The sequence below is a fragment of the Gymnoscopelus microlampas genome (genome assembly GCF_963454915.1).
Source record: "Gymnoscopelus microlampas genome assembly, chromosome: 24".
Classification (NCBI taxonomy): Eukaryota; Metazoa; Chordata; class Actinopteri; order Myctophiformes; family Myctophidae; genus Gymnoscopelus; species Gymnoscopelus microlampas.
Window position 1 is genome coordinate 2302615 of NC_139961.1, and position 22498 is coordinate 2325112.

Genomic DNA, 22498 nt, shown 5'->3' on the forward strand with positions numbered 1-22498 from the left:
GTAAAATACTCAATAATCACACATATGGATCACATGTATGTGTATCACTGCTCCAACATCTTGTTTACAATATTCACCATAACTTTACATGGATGAATTACTGTTTGTGATTTAGTTTCTCCTTTAGCAAAGTTAGAGGATATTAAATACAGTTTTGATTGGGTTGTCTATGATTGTCATGTTGCCATATTTGGTGTTTTATCAAAGCAATAAACCATGTGAGGTGGTGGTTTACAGTTATTGTAGAACAGTTAGAGGGTGAAGTAAACTTTCAAACATGGCAACATGATATAACCACAATATTCCATCTAAATTGGTAAACACTGGAAGGTCTAATATTGTACTGGGTGATTCTTGAGTTTTGCAGTCATGTCCCATCTGGGGGGATGCGATCATCAATTTGCATTCCCAAGCACTCCAAAAGTTCTGGCCATTGTTTAAGTTTAGAAGCCCAGGTGAGAGAAAACACCTCTTGATTTGATTAACCAAAGAAGACAGAAGAAGCTTTTATTCTATTGTGTTCAGATATTTCCTGCCTTTTGTCCTGAAACAGAAGTTCCCAGCTTTGAGTGTGAACTCAAAACAAGTCATAGAGCCAAGTTCTTTTGTTAATCAGGAGGTTGATTTCAGTGCTATTGTCTTTATGCAAGGGTGGTGGCCAAAGGGAAACATCTGTTACTCTGTCTCTAGGACAGGGGGCAGAGATGGAGACAGGTAAAGTCAGATTGTCATTTCTTGGTAAAAGCTTATTTTGTATTAAGTAACACAGTGTGAAAACATATGCTATAGTTGAAATGAATAAAGTTGAATAACTATGACCTGCTGTTAACAAAGAGAAATGTCATTAAGGGAAGATTCATTCTGGAGTAAATGCTGTCTTTATTGATGTATGTCTAACTGCTGTTTGAAACCATGAAGTTTAAAGTGTGTGGATTCATTTTAAAGCTTGAGAGATGTTGAACAAGAAATACTAAACCAGCCTTTGTGTAAACGTAAAGTTTGATAAATAGAAATAAGACAAGATTGTTACACTGTATAACTGCTAAATGTGTGATACCAACATGGTAGGCGGGGACTCGGCCCGACAACGTCCCTGTCAGAACTATAGAAATTGGGGGCTGGGCTTTTGAACCACCTGGCCCCACCTCTTGGTGCAAGATTTGAACAGTGTATAAATTGTTGTGTTTGTATGTGACGGGGCACTGCTTATCAGACCAATGGCAGTGACCAGTCAGGCTGAAATAAAAGATGCTTGACTTAAATCCTTGGACCTTTGGACTCCTCTACTGTAAAGCTTCTTTTCCAGGAAACTGTTATTATATAGCCCGCTCTTGGGATCGAAAATATACAACAAGGGTTAAAGTCACTCTGCTCTGCATGGTTCCTAACAACACCTCATAGCTGCTCTAAACTCACATTAAACCACAGCCTGGTGTGGCTTATTGCTTTATTGTAACATATAGGTGTGTGTTCTCATGTTTGTTCCATGTGTGCATGTTTTCTTCACCCTGCAGTGGCTGGTCACCCGTGTCAGACCAACAATGGAGGCTGCAGTAACCTGTGTCTGCTCTCACCTGGAGGAGGCTACAAGTGTTCCTGTCCCACCCACTTCTACTTGGCAGCTGATGGCAAGCAGTGCATGTCCATCTGCACTGCCAGCCAGGTGATTCACCTCGCCTTCACTTGTGTTACTCTGTATGACTTTATGTCTCATGTCTGCTTTTGATACATTACTGATTCTAAACATAATCCTCTGTCTCCCCCATCAGTTTGTTTGTAAGAAGGAAAAGTGCATTCCGTTCTCGTGGAAATGTGACACGATAGACGACTGCAAGAACTGCTGTGAGTTGAAATCAAATGCATAAAAGCATGCATGCAACCACGCACGCACACAGACACACAGACACACGCTCACGCACACACACACACACACACACACACACACACACACACACACACACACACACACACACACACACACACACACACACACACACACACACACACAATATGATGTGAAGCCTCCTCCCCACTTCCGTTGCGTCTTTAAGGTCGCGCAAATGTATCCTATAATAAATCAAAATCATCTAAGTATATTTATGTTGCTGTTTAGCAGAAATGGAAATTTAAAAGTTAAATGTACAGATATTTTAAAATATATTTTCGTGAATGGAAGTTTCGGGATGTGTGGTTCCAGACTCTATATAACATTCAGGAGGTGTAGTTCCAGACTCTATATAGCATTCAGGAGGTGTAGTTCCAGACTCTATATAACATTCCAACACATTCTCACTCCCAACTAGTCACTTATTGAAGAACCGTCAGTAGCCCCTAAACCGTAGCCTAATGCATGTCAAACTGGGGGTCCTTGAAATTAAAATGGTTGAAATCACTGCTAGAGAGCCGTAAAAATCTTCTCTTATGGGGGTCCCTGGCTTATCTTTTCAAATGGGGGTCCGCGGTCTACTAAGTGTCTATTTGGGGGTCCTTGGCACGAAAAAGTTTGAGAACCATTGCATTAGCACATGAAGTCAATTCATTGTTTAATTTCAAATAAGTTTAATTTCACTTATACCACTTCATTCTGTTGATGTTTCTATTTTACTGCTACAGCAATTCATCACAAGGCTTTTTCTTTACTATTTAGCATAAATATAGTCCTGGTTATTTCTCCCTAACGCCCTAAAAAGTCCAAACGGGACTATGTGGTTTGCGCATGTGCAAAGGAACGTTCAACATGGTGTTGTGGGTGTGGTGGGGATTGCTCCATTTACAACGCTAACGTCCAGGTCATAAACGATCAGATTTCAAATATGAAGTGCTTAACTAAAGGCCATGGATGTTAAAATGGTGTACGTTCCAGCTTGAGTACCCATATCTTCAGTATTGTTCAATAAAAAGCCTTTTAATCCGATCGACGGCCATTTTCTCCGTCTTTTCATCAGCTTTCAACTATGCGATCCTATCGGTTGGGAGGTGTATTGCACATTATAACTCTATACGAAAATGGCAGCCAATCGGATTAAAATGCTTTTTATTGAACAACACGGAATATACGGGTATTTTTGAGGGATCGTACATAATTTTAACGTCCGTGGCCATGGGGTAAGCACTTTATAGTTGAAATCTAGACGTTTATGTAGATGTACGGGCCGTAAATGGAAAAAGTGGAAACATCAGGTTGAAGTGTCATGATATGAAACTTATCTATCTATCTATCTATCTACATTGGACTGACACAACGTGAGCTAAGAGACGTGGTTTAAATGCAACATAACACACATCACCACCCAAACAAACCTGGAAATATTCTGTGCATTTTCATATTTTGTTGATCATTTTTCGATAAGTGTTTGTTGAGAACGAGAGATTTGTTTAACTTTTCCAACCCCGTGACGTCACGTCAGATTACTTCCGCATTCCGCGTGTTCGTACTCATGTCTCTGTCAGTGTCAATAAAGATCTGACAAAACAAATGTTTTATGATCTATCTAAACGTTCAAATGTTTTAAAAATGTGCTGACCCTATGGCCACGGATGTTACAATTATGTGCGGGCCCTTAAAAGTACCCGTATCTTCCGTATTGTTTAATAAAAAGCATTTTAATCTGATTGGTGGCCATTTTATCAGAGAGTTGTAATGTTGCGTGAGTGCAGTACACCTTTCAACCCATAGGGTCAGGTGAAAACATATGGAGAAAATGGCCAGCAATTGGATTACAAGGCTTTTTATTGAACATTACAAAAGATAGAGGTACTTTTGAGAACCCATACATGATTTTAACATCTGTGGCCATGAGTTAATAATTTTACATTTAAAGTGTGAAGATTTATGTTGATGTACAGGCTGTAAATGCAGAAGTGCAAACACCAGGTTAAAGTTTCGCCATGACTGCCATAATGTATTATGGTTTCCAAGTGCTATACTGCCACCGGACATAAACATTAAAATTATTAAAAAAAAATTAAAACAGATCAAATTATTTAAATTTTTTTTTATTGTTTTTTAACCTCCCTCCCTCACTAATTGGATGACGCTGAGTCGAATCGTGGGTTACATCAATAGTCTACAATTTTTCAATTAGAAGTTATAGATTTTTGAAATATAAAGTTAAGCTTTTCTCACATTTTTCAAAAACATTTTTTTTTAAATTAAAAAACACTTTTTCAGACTCAGAAAGGGACGTTGAATTGAATGGGATAGGTCTCGATTTTTTTAACTTTTGGGAAAGTGGTTTAAACAAGCGTTAAATTGTCATAAACGTGAGGCGTTTTTTTACCCTTCCAACCGTTTACTGAGATGATTTTGAGTCGAATGGTAGGTTACATCAATAGTCTAGAATTGTTTAATAAGAAGTTATCGATTTTTGAAATAGTTTAAGGTCTAGCTTTTCTCACATTTTTTTAAAAATATTTTTTTTTAATATTAAAAAACACCTTTTCAGACTCAGAAAAGGACGCTGAATCGAATGGGATAGGTCTCGATTTTTGTAAACTTTGGGAAAGTGGTTTTGTCAAACATTGATTTGTACGTGCGGTATCGAGCACCTATTCTGTGATAAATCAATGGAGATATTTTTTAAAAATCTGAAACTTCTCTCCATCCATGTTGAGAGTAAGCCGGATTTATTGGAACCAATCCTGATTTTTTATGACACTGATAAGTTCAAAAGTTCACCGAAAAGACTGCAAAGGTCGACGCGGTCGAAACAATTGAATTTTTTTTAATATCTCAAATACGATAAGGACTTAGAGTCCAATGTTTGGATATGTTGTTCAACTTGCCAAGACGCACGCGTGGATATCTTGTTTGTCCCTAACCGACATTTTTACCAATTTCTGAATTTGGCTCTCAGTATGGGTGAACGTTCTACGACTCCATGTACCTTATGTCATTGTCAGAAGCAAACGTTAGAAGTGTCATAGCGGGACAAACAAGACATCCACGCGTGCGTCTTGGCGAGCTGTACAACATATCCGAACGACGGATTCTAAAAACTTATCGTTAAGGAGATATGTTGTGTTATTTTGCGAAATAAGTTGAGATTAGTCCCCAGCCATTTAAGGAGAACGGTAAGGCCGTGTGCGAGGAGAGTTATACGAGCACGTTCGGGGTGGCGCGCTGATGCGTATACTGGTGTCCGATTTTGTTTTTACTGTTTTTGAACAGTTTTTCGCTATTATCTCAGCCACTAGGGGGCGAAAACACAATCGGACAATGGATTATTTATCAGCTCTTCAACGCGAACGCGCCAATATAAGTTTCCTCTCACACGGACATGTGGTTGCGAAAGCTAGGGTTACGTGCTTTGTTGATTAACTTGGCCACTAGGGGGCGAGAACACGATCGGACAATGGATTATTTATCAGCTCTTCAGCACGAACGTGCCAATATAAGTTTCCTCTCACACGGACATGTGGTTGCGAAAGCTAGGGTTACGTGCTTTGTTGATTAACTTGGCCACTAGGGGGCGAGAACACGATCGGACAATGGATTATTTATCAGCTCTTCAGCACGAACGCGCCAATATAAGTTTCCTCTCACACGGACATGTGGTTGCGAAAGCTAGGGTTACGTGCTTTGTTGATTAACTTGGCCACTAGGGGGCGAGAACACGATCGGACAATGGATTATTTATCAGCTCTTCAGCACGAACGCGCCAATAAAAATTTCCTCTCACACAGACATGTGGTTCTGAAAATTAGGGTTACGGTCCTTCTAGAATAACTTGGCCACTAGGGGGCGCCGAATCGGATAATGGATTATTTATCAGCTCTTCAGCTCGAACGCGCCAATATAACTTTCCTCACACATGTTATTATTATTATTATTACCCTTATTATTATTATTATTATTATTATTATTATTATTATTATTATTATTATTATTATTATTATTCCAGTGTGTTACTGCTCTATACATTACATTATTATTCCAGTGTGTTACTGCTCTACATTAAATTATTATTATTATTATTATTATTATTAATATTACCCTTATTATTTCAGTGTGTTACTGCTCTATAATTACATTATTATTATTATGATTATTATTACCCTTATTATTATTATTATTATTATTGGAATACAATACACACGGGGTGCCTTAAATATTATAAAATGCATTACAAAAGCGATATCAGCGTTGCATCATTTCGTTTAAAGTACTGAGAATTGGGAAATACTCCAGTAAAGTAAAAAATACCTCAAAATCGTACTTAAGTAGAGTACTTGAGTAAATGTACTTAGTTACTTTACACCAACGCCCTATAGAACCACAAACAGCAATTATTTGATCTGTTTGAATGTTTGAATGTTTATGTCCAGATACGGTGGCAGTGCTGGAGCACTAGGAAACCATAATACATTATGGCAGTCATGGCGAAACTTTAACCTGGTGTTTGCACTTCTGCAATTACAGCCTGTACATCAACATAAATCTTCACACTTTAAATGTAAAATTATTAACTCATGGCCACAGATGTTAAAATCATGTATGGGTTCTCAAAAGTACCTCTATCTTTTGTAATGTTCAATAAAAAGCCTTGTAATCCAATTGCTGGCCATTTTCTCCATATGTTTTCACCTGACCCTATGGGTTGAAAGGTGTACTGCACTCACGCAACATTACAACTCTCTGATAAAATGGCCACCAATCAGATTAAAATGCTTTTTATTAAACAATACGGAAGATACGGGTACTTTTAAGGGCCCGCACATAATTGTAACATCCGTGGCCATAGGGTCAGCACCTTTTTAAAACATTTGAACGTTTAGATAGATCATAAAACATTTATTTTGTCAGATCTTTATTGACACTGACAGAGACATGAGTACGAACACGCGGAATGCGGAAGTAATCTGACGTGACGTCACGGGGTTGGAAAAGTTAAACAAATCTCTCGTTCTCAACAAACACTTATCGAAAAATGATCAACAAAATATGAAAATGCACAGAATATTTCCAGGTTTGTTTGGGTGGTGATGTGTGTTATGTTGCATTTAAACCACGTCTCTTAGCTCACGTTGTGTCAGTCCAATGTAGATAGATAGATAGATAGATAAGTTTCATATCATGACACTTCAACCTGATGTTTCCACTTTTTCCATTTACGGCCCGTACATCTACATAAACGTCTAGATTTCAACTATAAAGTGCTTACCCCATGGCCACGGACGTTAAAATTATGTACGATCCCTCAAAAATACCCGTATATTCCGTGTTGTTCAATAAAAAGCATTTTAATCCGATTGGCTGCCATTTTCGTATAGAGTTATAATGTGCAATACACCTCCCAACCGATAGGATCGCATAGTTGAAAGCTGATGAAAAGACGGAGAAAATGGCCGTCGATCGGATTAAAAGGCTTTTTATTGAACAATACTGAAGATATGGGTACTCAAGCTGGAACGTACACCATTTTAACATCCATGGCCTTTAGTTAAGCACTTCATATTTGAAATCTGATCGTTTATGACCTGGACGTTAGCGTTGTAAATGGAGCAATCCCCACCACACCCACCACACCATGTTGAACGTTCCTTTGCACATGCGCAAACCACATAGTCCCGTTTGGACTTTTTAGGGCGTTAGGGAGAAATAACCAGGACTATATTTATGCTAAATAGTAAAGAAAAAGCCTTGTGATGAATTGCTGTAGCAGTAAAATAGAAACATCAACAGAATGAAGTGGTATAAGTGAAATTAAACTTATTTGAAATTAAACAATGAATTGACTTCATGTGCTAATGCAATGGTTCTCAAACTTTTTCGTGCCAAGGACCCCCAAATAGACACTTATTAGACCGCGGACCCCCATTTGAAAAGATAAGCCAGGGACCCCCATAAGAGAAGTTTTTTACGGCTCTCTAGCAGTGATTTCAACCATTTTAATTTCAAGGACCCCCAGTTTGACATGCATTAGGCTACGGACCCCCATTTAATGGCATGTAGGTCTCTGGGACCCACATTCATATTGTAAAATCAATGTTAATTTAACTCTGAGAGTGTACAAATGGAACCAAATGGACCTGTTAGGGTCCATTTGGTTACATTTGTACACTCTCAGAGTTACAGACCCATAAGGGTCCATTTGGTCCCTGTCCATCATTTAGCTGGGGACCCCCTGGAACCCCCTCAAGTACCCCTGGGGGTCCCCGGACCCCACTTTGAGAACCAATGTGCTAATGGTTATCAGCGGTAGGCCTGAAAGATGACGGTCATGGACATTCTTCAACCTGGTGTGATGAATTGCTCAACTTACAACTGTAACGTCTACACAAACGTTCAGATTTCAAATATGAAGTGCTTACCTAAATGCCCAGGATGTTATACATGCCGACGTTTTAGCATGAGTACCCATATCTTCCGTATTGTTGGATAAAAAGCATTTTAATCCGATCGTCGTCCATTTTCGCATAGTTATAATGTGCAATACACCTCCCAACCGATAGGATCGCATAGTTGAAAGCTGATGAAAAGACGGAGAAAATGGCCGTCGATCGGATTAAAAGGCTTTTTATTGAACAATACGGAAGATATGGGTACTCAAGCTGGAACGTACACAATTATAACATCCGTGGCCTTTAGTTAAGCACTTCATATTTGAAATCTGATCGTTTATGACCTGGACGTTAGCGTTGTAAATGGAGCAATCCACCACACCCACCACACTATGTTGAACGTTCATTTGCGCATGCGCAAACGACATAGTCCCGTTTGGACTTTTTAGGGCGTTAGGGAGAAATAACCAGGACTGCAAAATCGGACTTTTAGGGGAACCAGGACCTTCATAATCGGACGTTTAGGGGCTACTGACGGTTCTTCAATAAGTGACTAGTTGGGAGTGAGAATGTGTTGAACATTCAGGAGGTGTAGTTCCAGACTCTATATAACATTCAGGAGGTGTAGTTCCAGACTCTATATAACATTAAGGAGGTGTAGTTCCAGACTCTATATAACATTCAGGAGGTGTAGTTCCAGACTCTATATAACATTCAGGAGGTGTAGTTCCAGACTCTATATAACATTCAGGAGGTGTAGTTTCAGACTCTATATAACATTCAGGAGGTGTAGTTCCAGACTCTATATAACATTCAGGAGGTGTAGTTCCAGACTTTATAGCATTCAGAGATTGTAGAATAGTTATAGTTAGTGTTGTGTAACTTCAGAGAGTTGATGAAGCTACAGGAAGACTGTGGTCACTTGTAGCTTCAGTCAACAACCTACACAGTCTGCTTGATATTTATGACAAACTGCAACACCTTGATGATGTCACATGACATAAGATGAAGTTACACCACACAGAGTAGCAGGTGCATGGTCTTGCTTGTAATAACATTAGAACAGTGAATATATCTCTATCTCTCAATTCAATTCAATGGATTATCTCTTGGCATGATGCTGTAATTAGATGTTCCAAACAGGAGACAAAATTCATACTATCTGCTATCAACAAACACACCATACGTCCTTAAATTGTCATATTTCCTGCAGTTTTTATGTATGAATCATACATTTCATCATTAACTCTTTCAGTGCCAGAGTATTTTCATAAAGTACTCCCCCAGTGCCACCAATTTTTTTTTTTTTTTGTTTTGTTATTTTGTAATTTAATTTTCAAATGGCTTGTCTATATGCAGTATGCAACTAATACGACAGTTCTACCAGTAGAGAGCAGAAAATCGAGCCATTGATCACCTCGTTGACTCGCTCGGCCCCTCCCAAACAGGCTCACGTGACATCCGGTCATAACCGGATGTTTACGTTTTCGACAATCTCTGATCGGGGTTAAAATACAACGTTATACACGACTACGATGACTGATCGTCACCCAGACCAAAGAGAATAGACGTGGACCTCTCCGTTCTTTTTTTCTACCGTGTGAAAAAAACGTGACTTTCCCTATTCTGGACGAAAATGACCGCGGGAAAAAAATGAGAACCGGAAACGGAATCTGCGTCATGAAACCGGAACCCAATGAGTCTGAAGGAGTCAGGAAGCGAAAGTGATCATGAGAAATAAACAGAATAGCGCGACCACAATCAAAAGTAAAAACTCGGGATGTCCTTTCCTCTTCTGTACTTGACTGAGATGTCATACCACTGTAGTCGCAGGCGCATTCTCTGGATCAGCATAGGAGTAGACAGCAGCGGCTTCCTGTAGATGTCCTCGAGCGGTTTGTGGTCATTGAATATTGTGACGTCTTTCCCAAATATGTAATGGTGAAACTTAATGCAGGCATGAACAATGGAGGGCATTTCCTTCTCAATTTGCGCATAGCGCGTCTCTGCATCGGTCAATGATCTGGACGAGAAGGCGACAGGCTGATTGTCCTGCAGTAAAACTGCTCCCAGTCCCATGCTGCTGGCGTCACTGTATATCTCTACAGGCTTGGCTGTGTCATAGTACCTAAGCACCGGAGGGTGCGTACATAGCTGCTTGAGCTCGTCAAACGCTTGTTGTTGCACTGGCTGCCATCTGAACTTGACGTCACTCATCAGGAGCTGTCGCAGTGGAGCGTCTACCTCACTTAAGTTTGGAATGAACTTTGACAGGTACGTTACGAAACCTAGGAAACGGCGAACACCGTCATTGTCTGTAGGCGGCGGCATGCACCTTACTGCCTCAGTTTTCGCAGGGTCTGGCTTCAGACCGTCAGCTGTAATTAGGTGACCCACATATGTCACTGTTTACTTACGAATGTGACACTTGTCAAAGTTAAGCTTTAGATTGTAGCGTGTGGCTCTCTCGACAACTTTGCAGAGTATTGTGTCATGCTCTTTCATTGTGGGTGCTGCTATCAGAATGTCATCCATGACACATGTGGCTCCATTAATTCCCTCTAGCATCTGGTCCATGATGCGCTGGAATATTTAAGGTGCACATTTGATCCCGAAGGGCAGTCTCAGCCATCTGAACCTCCCTATTGGAATGTTGAAGGTTGTGAGATCCAGCTCTATCTGGAGGAACCCAGATTTTGCATCTAAGACTGAGAATATTTTTGGTATGGTGGAAATCCCTTCTTCCATGGTGCGCATTGGGTGATGTTCCCTTTTGATGGCTTTGTTCAGGTCACTTGGATCTATTCTTATCTTGTCCTTACGTGTGACAACTACCATAGAACTGACCCACTCTGTAGGCTGGTGCACCTTTTTGTGATGTGATCATCTTCCACCATCTCAGCCAGTTTATCCAGTATCTTTCTCTGAGTGCTGCCGGTTGCCGGCGTACTGGGTGCACAACACCCTTTACATCTGGATCAATTTGAATTGAAATTATTGTAGCCTGGGTACTGTGGTCTGTTGGACACTGTTGACACTTGTGAATCTTCATTTGTTTTTGTGACTTTTCAAACTGTTGGGTAATCTCTATGGCTTTGGCCAGTGTCCGGTCCTCACCTTTATCTTATCTAACAGTGTCTCCTGGACTCGTTTTTCTCTCACTCCTGCTATTATAGCATCAATTAGCATGTCATCTGAGTCTGCATACTCACAGTCCATCAGTAGTAGCTTCAAATCCTTCACAAAGTGATCGAAACCCTCCGTAGCACTTTGTTTCCTTTGCTTGAAATGATGCCTTGCTATTCTTTTATTCTTCCTCGGTCTTATGTAAGCAAATTTACAATTATGTGGCAAATTTATCCAAAACTTTGACTGGATCTTGTTTCTCACCGTCGGCCCAGTTTAACGTCCTGTAGATGTCTCTGCCTTGTTCGCCGATCCACGTCCCTAGCCAGCCTGCTCGTTGTTTAGCTTCTAGCTCAGAGAGGGGACCGTCGAAGACGAACTCAACGTGGCTGTGATATCTCCCAAACTCTAGATATAAATATGCAGCTTCCCAGTCAATCTTGGGGTGATCAAACGCTGCAGAAGCCATGGTTGTGCGGTGTGTTCTTGACAAGTTTCTGACACCATGTATGATACTTATGTAGTGTGTAAAAGCACAGAGATCTACGAGCATGTTATATGAGGTTTGTGTGTTTATTCAGACCGTCGCGGAACACTGAACAGCAGGTACGGCAGGCACAGAGGGACAAAACTAGACAGTGCCTACGGAGGCCTACAATGCAACAGACAAAGTCACAATACATTACACAAAGGACACCTTGTCTTGTATTTCAACGCATCAACAAGCTGCTGTATTGGTAGAGAGGATCCATGTTCTCTGTTACAGTGACACTCATATTTGATGATTTTTCTCCTCAGCTCTCCAGGTTAAACCAACACACAACTCAACAGGTAAACAAAAGATGAAAGAAGAACAACTGATTATAGATTACAGTCTTGAAGGTATTTTAATTAAAGTAACAGTTTTTACTGCTTATTCTTTGTACAGAGTCTGATGGTGTCAGGTTGGTGGGAGGAACCAGTAACTGTAATGGCATACTGGAGATGAAACACCAGGGAGAGTGGAGACCATTGTTGGCTTGGTTTGACTGGAACAGGATGTCATCATCTGTAGTGTGTAGACAGCTGGACTGTGGCTTTGCTGTCTCAACAGAATTTACTTCTCTTTCTACACGTCAAGCTGGATGGGTGATTCCATCTTCCTGTGTTGGCTCTGAGTCTTCACTGATGGAGTGTGGACCAGTAAAGTCTTATGATTCCACTGTCACACTGGAGGTGAACTGTTCAGGTAAAACAATGACTTCAACAATGACACTAATCTTTACACGCTCTTATATCATTACTGTGCATACATCTGTCCCTCTATGTATGCATGTCTGTGTGGCTTTTAAAAGTTGTGTCATTATCAAAATGCATTTAAAATGTGCCATTTCTGTTCATCTGGAGTTCACCATTTATTCAGTCCATTTAAAATAGTGATTTGACACGTGTGAAGAACTCCATTTGTGCTTTAAGTTGTCTTGTGATTTTTGGGGCGGTGTAGCAGCCCCCTATAAGTGAGTTTTGGACACCGACCAAAAGATTTGTATACCCCCTAACCCTTCCATTGTTAATGCAAATCGATACTTTTGCAAAGTCAGCCAATCACATTACAGCTAGTGTCATCACCACTAACTGTAATGTGATTGGCTGACTTTGCAAATTCAGGACTGTGATTGGCTAGCGAAACACATGACACATGTGCAGCCCTATGAATAGCAGTATGGACTTTAAAATAAGTCATTTATCCTTTTTTTAAAGTGAGTCATGTTGTGATGACCACACACCGCCCACTTCACACTGGGTGTGATTTTTTTTACTAGATAAATGCATATTGACTCACATGACTTGATGGTAGAGCAGATCTATGTTTAGACTGAATAGAGTGTTTAGAGTTCCAGATGCATTCTTTACAGATTCATGTATCCACTGTTTTGGTTTAATACATAACTATTTTAAATTATAATGCTTACTCTCTCTCTCTCTCTCCATACTATACAATACATTTCTCTCTCTCTCTCTCTCTCTCTCTCTCTCTCTCTCTCTCTCTCTCTCTCTCTCTCTCTCTCTCTCTCTCTCTCTCTCTCCAGAGTCAGTGAGGTTGGTGAATGGGACTAGTGTGTGTTCAGGCAGAGTGGAGGTGAAGTCTAATCAGTCGTGGGTCTCAGTGTGTGAAGGTGACTTTGACCAGCAGGATGCAGAGGTGGTCTGTAGGGAGCTTGGCTGTGGGGCTCCTTCAGTCCTCCAGGGGGCGCTCTATGGAGAAGTGGAGGCTCTAATGTGGACCAATGAGTTCCAGTGTGAAGGCAGTGAGTCTGTTCTCCTGGACTGTGGAACCTTAAACTCAACTAGAAACATCAGCTCACCTGACAAGACTGTTGAACTCACCTGCTCAGGTAAAAGACAAACTATACCTTTTGTTTGGATTATTACTTATTAAAATCTGAACTATTATATATGATATGAATCTAAAAGTGACGCATACATTTGGAATAACATTACGAGAATGAATACATCTTTATATACAAGTTTATATTTCTTTATACAACTTATTTTCATCAACGAATATCATCGAACAAAGGACGTGTTGTCCTGTATTTCAACACATCAACAAGCTGCTGTATTTGAGAGGATCCATGTTCTCTCTTACAGCAAAACTCATTTATTTGATGATTTTTTCTCCTCAGCTCTCCAGGTTAAACCAACACACAACTCAACAGGTAAACAAAGATAAAAGAAGAACAACTGATTATAGATTACAGTCTTGAAGGTCTTGTAATGTTTCACTGATTGCTCTACAAAGTATGTCTGTCTTATGAAATAAAAGAAGAAATGGCCGCTGTCTTGTCTGTTTGATGAGAGGTTGTTGAAACAAACAAGGCTTCTCTTTTACAGTTCTTGTGCACTAGTTAGGGTGACCACCTTCAAACAGACCCATTGAGGGACAGACGTGTCCGTTCCGCGGGACACTTGCACGCGCGCACAGCGCGTGCGCGCGAAGCGCGCGCGATTTTTTTGGGTCGGGTCTGGGCGGATTGGGTTCGTTTTTGGTTTCTTTATTTCGGTTTTAGGGTTAAGATTAGGGTTAGGTTAGGGTTATGTTATTTAATTCTTATTTTTGCCTGATTTTACCGATTTATTATCAAAAAAAATATTTTTTTTTTTCATTTTTCATATCTTTGATTTTCGGGACATTGCTCTGCTTGTGCTGGACGCGGGACAGAGGGTCCAATTTCGGGACTGTCCCGCGAATTTCGGGATCACCCTGTCTTTATCTCTCAATAATGACCTGCTCCCCATTGATTATCCTGCTTATTAACAAATTGACGGAGGTCTACATCATTTCAAATCCACCCGTTGACCGCCATTGACGGAGATCTCGCTCTCTCGCTCTCTCACTCTCTCTCTCTCTCCAGAGTCAGTGAGGTTGGTGAATGGGACTAGTGTGTGTTCAGGCAGAGTGGAGGTGAAGTCTAATCAGTCGTGGGTCTCAGTGTACGAAGGTGACTTTGACCAGCAGGATGCAGAGGTGGTCTGTAGGGAACTTGGCTGTGGGGCTCCTTCAGTCCTCCAGGGGGCGCTCTATGGAGAAGTGGAGGCTCCAATGTGGACCAAAGAGTTCCAGTGTGAAGGCAACGAGTCTGTTCTCCTGGACTGTGGAACCTCTAAATCAACTAGTAACACCAGCTCACCTAACACGACTGTTGAACTCACCTGTTTGGGTAAAAGACGAGCTATTTTCTTGCTTTGGATTAATACTCTGAAATACAAGTAATTGTATTGCATTAATGTTTACTCTATTGACTCTTTACAGTGATTGCTAATGTCAGGTTGGTGGGAGGACTCAGTAACTGTACTGGTAAACTGGAGATGAAACACCAGGGAGAATGGAGGCCAGTGGATGGTGGGTTTCACTGGAACCTGAAATCATCATCTGTAGTGTGTAGACAGCTGGACTGTGGCTCTGCTGTTTCTACAGAAAGGAGTTCTGGTTATACACATCAACCTGTATGGAGGATTAAACCTTACTGTGCTGGTTCTGAGTCTTCACTGAGCGACTGTGTCATAATGGAGACTTTTGGTATCAAACGGAAAGGTTTGATTACAGGCAGACCCACAGTGATCTGTTCAGGTAACGAAACACAATGACTTGAACAATGACAGCAATCTTTACTGTCACTCATTTAATATGTCTATCTGTCTGTCTGTCTGTCTGTCTGTCTGTCTGTCTGTCTGTTTGTCTTCCTTATCATTCATCATTCTATCTGTGTGTGTGTGTGTGTGTGTGTGTGTGTGTCTGTGTGTGTGTGTGTGTGTGTGTGTGTGTGTGTGTGTGTGTGTGTGTGTGTGTGTGTGTGTGTGTGTGTGTGTGTGTGTGTGTGTGTGTGTGTGTGTGTCGGGGGGGGGGGCATTAGTCTTCTATGAGCTATTGGGGAGGATCTGACGATGATGAGCAGTTTTTAGTTTATTATTTTTTCCTCATTACTTAATTATGAATGTGTTTTTTATTTATTGATGATGTATATCCATATATATTCATTTATTCTAGACTGAGTATATTGCTATTTGTCTTTCTTAGTGTGTGTTTAAGGGTTCATTAAAAATAATTCAATAGTGGATTCATGAAATTCTCTCTTTCTCTCTCTCTCCAGAGTCAGTGAGGTTGGTGAATGGGACTAGTGTGTGTTCAGGCAGAGTGGAGGTGAAGTCTAATCAGTCGTGGGTCTCAGTGTGTGAAGGTGACTTTGACCAGCAGGATGCTGAGGTGGTCTGTAGGGAGCTTGGCTGTGGGGCTCCTTCAGTCCTCCAGGGGGCGCTCTATGGAGAAGTGGACACTCCAGTGTGGACTGAAGACTTTCAGTGTGAAGGCAACGAGTCTGTTCTCCTGGACTGTGGAACCTCTAACTCAACTAGAAACACCAGCTCACCTGACAAGACTGTTGAACTCACCTGCTCAGGTAAAAAGCAAACTACACTTTAGGTTTGGATTATCACTTTATAATGAACATAATAATTTGGGTTTTTTATGTTTACTTTCTTGTCTCTACAGAGTCTGATGATGTCAGGTTGGTGGAAGGAACCAGTAACTGTACTGGTCTACTGGAGATGAAACACCAGGGAGAGTGGAGACCAGTGGATGGTTGGTCTGACTGGAACCTGAAGTCATCATCTGTAGTGTGTAGACAGCTGGACTGTGGCTCTGCTGTTTCAACAGAAAGGAGTTCTGGTTTTACACATAAACCTACGTGGAGGATTACATCTTCCTGTGTTGGGTCTGAGTCTTCACTGAGGGAGTGTGGAACACAGATGTCTGCTACTTCCTTGTACATACTGGAGGTGATCTGTTCAGGTAACAAACTACTACTTCAACAACAGTAATATTTACAGTTTGTTTCACAGCCACAGGAAGTAGGGGTGCTGAGGGTACGGCCACAACCCCAGCCCTGGGTGCTGCACCCCCAGCCCTGGGTGCTGTACCCCCGCGACTGCAACCCCAGGAGGATAAGAACTAAATATGAATGTCTTCATGTATTTTTACTCTATATATTGTTTTGTAGTGATGCAACAATATTGTCATTATCGTGATATCACAATAATAAATATATATCAATATTATTGTGGGTCTCTGATGGCAACTTCCTCCAGTGTTCAGGGCGAGAATAGTGTTGTTTTGTTTGAACGGCAGTAATGAGAGTGAAAAAGCTTCTACTTTGTAGTGAGTAATCTGTAAAGTCTGATTGTTAATACCCCCAACAATCATGCTTTTTATCATCAGCCTATCAAGTGTATGACTTGAAATGTTCTCTCTCTCTCTCTCTCTCTCTCTCTCTCTCTCTCTCTCTCTCTCTCTCTCTCTCTCTCTCTCTCTCTCTCTCTCTCTCTCTCTCTCTCTCTCTCTCTCTCTCTCTCTCTAGAGTCAGTGAGGTTGGTGAATGGGACTAGTGTGTGTTCAGGCAGAGTGGAGGTGAAGTCTAATCAGTCGTGGGTCTCAGTGTGTGAAGGTGACTTTGACCAGCAGGATGCAGAGGTGGTCTGTAGGGAGCTTGGCTGTGGGGCTCCTTCAGTCCTCCAGGGGGCGCTCTATGGAGAAGTGAACACTTCAATGTGGAACAAAGAGTTCCAGTGTGAAGGAAACGAGTCTGTTCTCCTGAACTGTAGAACCTCAGACTCAACTAGTAACACCAGCTCACCTAATAAGACTGTTGAACTCACCTGCTTAGGTAAAATACAAACTATATTTTAGGTTTAGATTATTTTCTAATTTAATTAATATTACTTTTGTCTTTAATGACTTTAATTGTCTTGACTCTGTACAGAGTCTGCTGATGTCAGATTGGTGGGAGGAATCAGTAACTGTATTGGTATACTGGAGATGAAGCACCAGGGAGAGTGGAGACCAGTGGATGGTTGGTCTGACTGGAACCTGAAGTCATCATCTGTAGTTTGTAGACAGCTGGACTGTGGCTCTGCTTTTACTAGAAAGTGGAATTCTGGTTTTACACTTGAACCTGTTTGGTGGATTTCATCTTCCTGTGTTGGGTCTGAGTCTTCACTGAGAGAGTGTGGAACAAAGGTTTCTGGTAATTCCACTGCCAGACTGGAGGTGATCTGTTCAGGTAAAACAGTGACTTCCTCAATGGCATATTTACATTCTTCTATTCGTCTGTCTGTCTGTCTGTCTGTCTGTCTGTCTGTCTGTCTGTCTGTCTGTCTGTCTGTCTGTCTGTCTGCCTGCCTGCCTGCCTGCCTGCCTGCCTGCTTGCCTGCCTGCCTGCCTACCTAATGTATATCGTTTGCACATTCACTTCAGTTTTAGGATAAATGAGAACCTAAATACATGTTCTACTTTCATTACATTTGACCACTAACTTTTGATTTGAAATGTGATTTATTTTTGTGTACTGATGATTCTTGATAAATGAGCTGCAAATTGAGTCTTTACGTTTAAGATTTTCCTCAGTTTTGAATCACAATGAGTCATCTGTCTGTTTAGAGACAATGATGTTTATAATTAAATTATTTCCAATATTTTGATCTTTGTCTTATTTGACCTTATTGTCATTGTCTCTCTGTTCATAAATCTGTTGTTTCAGTCAATCACCTCTGTCTTGTTACAGATCTGCCGTTTAATCCAAACATCACCTTCTACTCCTCCTCCATGAACGGGGTTTCTGAGGGCCAGCATCAGGGGCCACAGGTGATGGAGGGTCACAGTTTCTTTATCAGCTGCTCCATCCAGCCACAGTATCCAGGAGGCTCCTTCCACCTCACCTTCACTGGATCCAACACAACACACAACTACACCCAGCCAGCTGTCAATCACTCTGCCAACTTCCTGTTTCCTGTAGCAGACCACACCCACCAAGGGAACTACAGCAGTTATAACACAACACACAACTACACTCAACCAGCTGTCAATCACTCTGCCAACTTCCTGTTTCCTGTAGCAGACCACACCCACCACGGGAACTACAGCTGTATTTATCACATCAATGTTTACTCAACAGACTTCTACTATAAGAGCCAGTTCCTCTCTGTCACTGTCACAGGTAACCAGAATTGCATTAACTTCACAATATGTAACTCAATAAATTAAATTACATAAAGCAGGTTTGAATATGACATAAATTAACAATTTTAAATCATTATATCAAATACACTTTTTTAATGAGAGTTGATCTTTACTTCATGTTTGATGTTGTAAAATATTTTATCTCACAGCTTCTCCGCTGACATCTAACATCCTCAAAGTTACAGTCATAATGCTGCTGGTGTTGGTGGTGATAAGCTATGTCCTTTATCATGTCTGGAAGGTAATGTATACGTCTTTATTCAATCTTTATTCATCTTCAACCAGACCAGAATGTAAATGAAGTAGTTACACTGTTTGTATTGAAGATAACCTGATATGTTCCAGTAAGATCAAGTTGTGTGCTGCTGTGTTTCTCCAGGCCACCAGAGGGCGGAGAGCAGCAGTGGAGACCGCAGTTTATTATAATGTAGGACGGGAGAACGTTGAGATGGTTTATTATAACGTTGTTGGTTCTGATGCTGAAGCTGGACCCAGTGAAGAGACAGAATACCACCAGTATGAAGAGATAAACCTCCAAGGAAGGTCTGAAGCTGGACCCAGTGAAGAGACCGAAGACCACCAGTATGACGACATAGATCTACCAGTAGGGTCTGAAGCTGGACCCAGTGAAGAGACAGAATACCACCAGTATGACGACATAGATCTACCAGGAGGGTCTGAAGCTGGACCCAGTGAAGAACCAGGACACCACGTGTATGAGGTGGATCTCTGAGGAGTTCATGTCACATCCATCACATGACTGTCCATCCCCTCAGTCAAGGTTTGAACATTTACACTGAACTGTAAATGTACCAGAAAGACCAAGTGAGGTTTAGAAGAGGCAGATAAAGTCTTCAGTGGAAATATTCATGAGGATACAAGTCAGAAGACAATGACACCTACAGGGAACAAGAGCTCTGTGTTTGAAGATCAGATCACATTGGACCGTGTCTGTCTTCACCCTCATGATGTTTCATCAAGTCATTATAACTATCAGTAATTAGTTATCAATAAATGTATCTATTGATCCTACTGTACACAATACATGTCTATGCAGCCCAGGTGTTTGTGTCATTGTTCATTAGTCATTCAGCTCATAGATTGTCACACAGTGAACCATCAGAGTCTGAGCTACACAACTATTGATCTCATTACATGTGTTTCTATTGAAACAATAGAATATGCAGATTTGTTAATGAATCATGTATATATATATTTTTACAATTCACTTCTTACTTTTAGATGTTTAAGTATTACGTATTTTGAACACTGCTTTTGAGGATCTGTTAATAATAAGGTAGCATTATCATTTATTGTTAATTACAGTCATGCATTTTGCCTGTTTTTTTATATTGTGTAATGTAATCAGCAGTTTTATTGCTGTTTTTAAACAAGGCTTGTTATGAACAATATATCTTATTGTTTTTATTGGATTAGTTATAGTTTCTTTAGATGATTTATGAGCTCTCAGGGCCCAATTTTGCGTCCAAGTCTCTTTACCCACTATTTGGGGATTTGGCATCGTGCAAAGGGCGTTCCCGTGGCTGAGTTGTTATTTTGTGCCACCATCCTTATCCCTAAAATACCTGCCCTACCCCTTACATTATGCATAGGTGTGGTTTGGACGTTACATTAATAAAACCAATCAGCGTGCCAGATGCCATTGGCTTTAAGCGTTTAGAGGCAGCACCAGCTGTCTTGTTCATAATTAACGGATAACGCATTGAGACAACGCATAGTGCAGGGTGCAAAATAGGGCCCTCAATGTATATTAATGTATATTAATATTCTCTTATTTCTATTTTGTTACTTATCCTTTTATGTTCTATGTAGCATAATCTGGGTCCATTATGGATGAGCCTATAGGATCCATCCAACCATTTAAAGGACCTGAATGCTTCTTATTGATGTGTCATCTGACAGCAGTGTTCAACACTTACATTCATACAATATGTTATGTTTGATGTTTAATCTTTGTTACCTTAAGAATATAAAAGTCAATAAAGAGGAACCTGCTGAAGTGTTCCTCTCCCAAATGTGTTGTTTAGTACAGGACGTTGTCATGGTTACTGTGAACACAAACAAGTTTCATAACAGGAGACACTTTTACAACAATTATTGTTTTATTTATTTATTTACAACAAGCATGTGATGAAAGCTCATCAATGAATGTCTCTCCTCTCTCCTCTCCTCTCCTCTCCTCTCTAATCAAAGGGAGTTAAAACTCTTAGTGAGCTGCAGGCACTCTTAAATGTCTTAGAAATGTTGTTTAGTTATTGAATTACATTCTTAAACCCTAGTTAGTTGACCGGAGTTCCCCCGGGCTCTGTACTAGTCCCCTTCCTTTTGCCTTCCAGTATATAGACAATCTAAAAGTGTAGATCGGCTATGTTGGATCTGTCTGTCTGTCTGTCTGTCTGTCTGTCTGTCTGTCTGTCTGTCTGTCTTTTAAAGCATGTTATTCAGACAGATGGTAGTTCATTGTGTTAACCTGGCATCCTATAGTTTCTATATTTTCAATGTACAGATTATTATTAAATCATAATCTGTACATTGAAACTATAATCATATTTTTTATAGTATATTGTTTAGACCAGTGGTTCTCAAACTATGGGTCGTGACCCAAAGTGGGGTCTGTGGGGCGTGGCCAAAAACATTCCCTCATAATATGGGGTCGTGGTACAACACAGTTTCAGGACCAGCTGGTTTAGACTGATGCTAGGTTCATTGTTTACCTGCATCCTATAGTTTATATATTATTCATTATTATTTTTGATAGTATATGGTTTAGACTGATGCCACGTTCATTACTAAGCAGTGGTGTAAAGTAACTAAGTACATTTACTCAAGTATTGTACTTAAGTACAATTTTGAGGTAGCCTTTACTTTACTGGAGTATTTCCAATTTTCAGTACTTTTACTTCTACTCCACTGCATCTCAGAGGCAAATATTGTACTTCTACTCCACTACAATTATTTGAGAACTTTAGTTACTGGTTAGGCTACTTTGTAGATTTTGATTATTATTACAAAACATACATTAACCACTTCAGCCCTATTTACATTTTGGCTATTTGAAAATAGCAGATCTTCAAAGAAAAATAGCAGAAAAAATAGCAGAAAATAGCAGATCTACAAGCTCACAATGCGTCGCATCGAGCTTGTAGATCTGCTATTTTCAAAGGATTGTATTTTTCAAAGGATTTTATTTGGAAACTATGGGACATTGTGCTAATGACTACTTTTACTTTTAATGCTTAAATATTAAAGTATATTTTGATACCAATACTTTTGTACTTTTAAAGTAAATTTTGAATACTGGTAGCCTACTTTTACTTGTAACAGAGTATTTCTACATTGCAGTATACTTTTGCTTAAGTGAAAAATAAAAGTTTTTCCACCAATGTTAGCCTACAAACGTTCATAAATAAATAAATACATGAATAACTAAATACACAAGTAACGGGGGCGTGGAGGAGGCGGGGCTTATAGCCTCAGTTCAGGAGTCAACATATCAAACCGTTACTAGACGTTGTT

General features: G+C 40.3%; 1 protein-coding gene across 1 annotated transcript; it reads left to right on the top strand.

The window, feature by feature from the left end:
* Positions 1 to 704: 704 nt before the first annotated feature.
* Positions 705 to 20731, top strand: LOC311041048 (scavenger receptor cysteine-rich type 1 protein M130-like; the record flags this gene model as incomplete). Its single annotated transcript, XM_084051484.1, has 12 exons — positions 705 to 714; positions 1515 to 1663; positions 1770 to 1842; positions 12208 to 12240; positions 12338 to 12637; positions 13479 to 13784; positions 16439 to 16738; positions 17304 to 17609; positions 17706 to 18005; positions 18507 to 18938; positions 19111 to 19202; positions 19341 to 20731. The coding sequence occupies 12 exons, from the start codon at positions 705 to 707 to the stop codon at positions 19692 to 19694; spliced, it is 2655 nt and encodes an 884-aa protein (XP_083907610.1). The 3' UTR covers positions 19695 to 20731.
* Positions 20732 to 22498: the final 1767 nt, after the last annotated feature.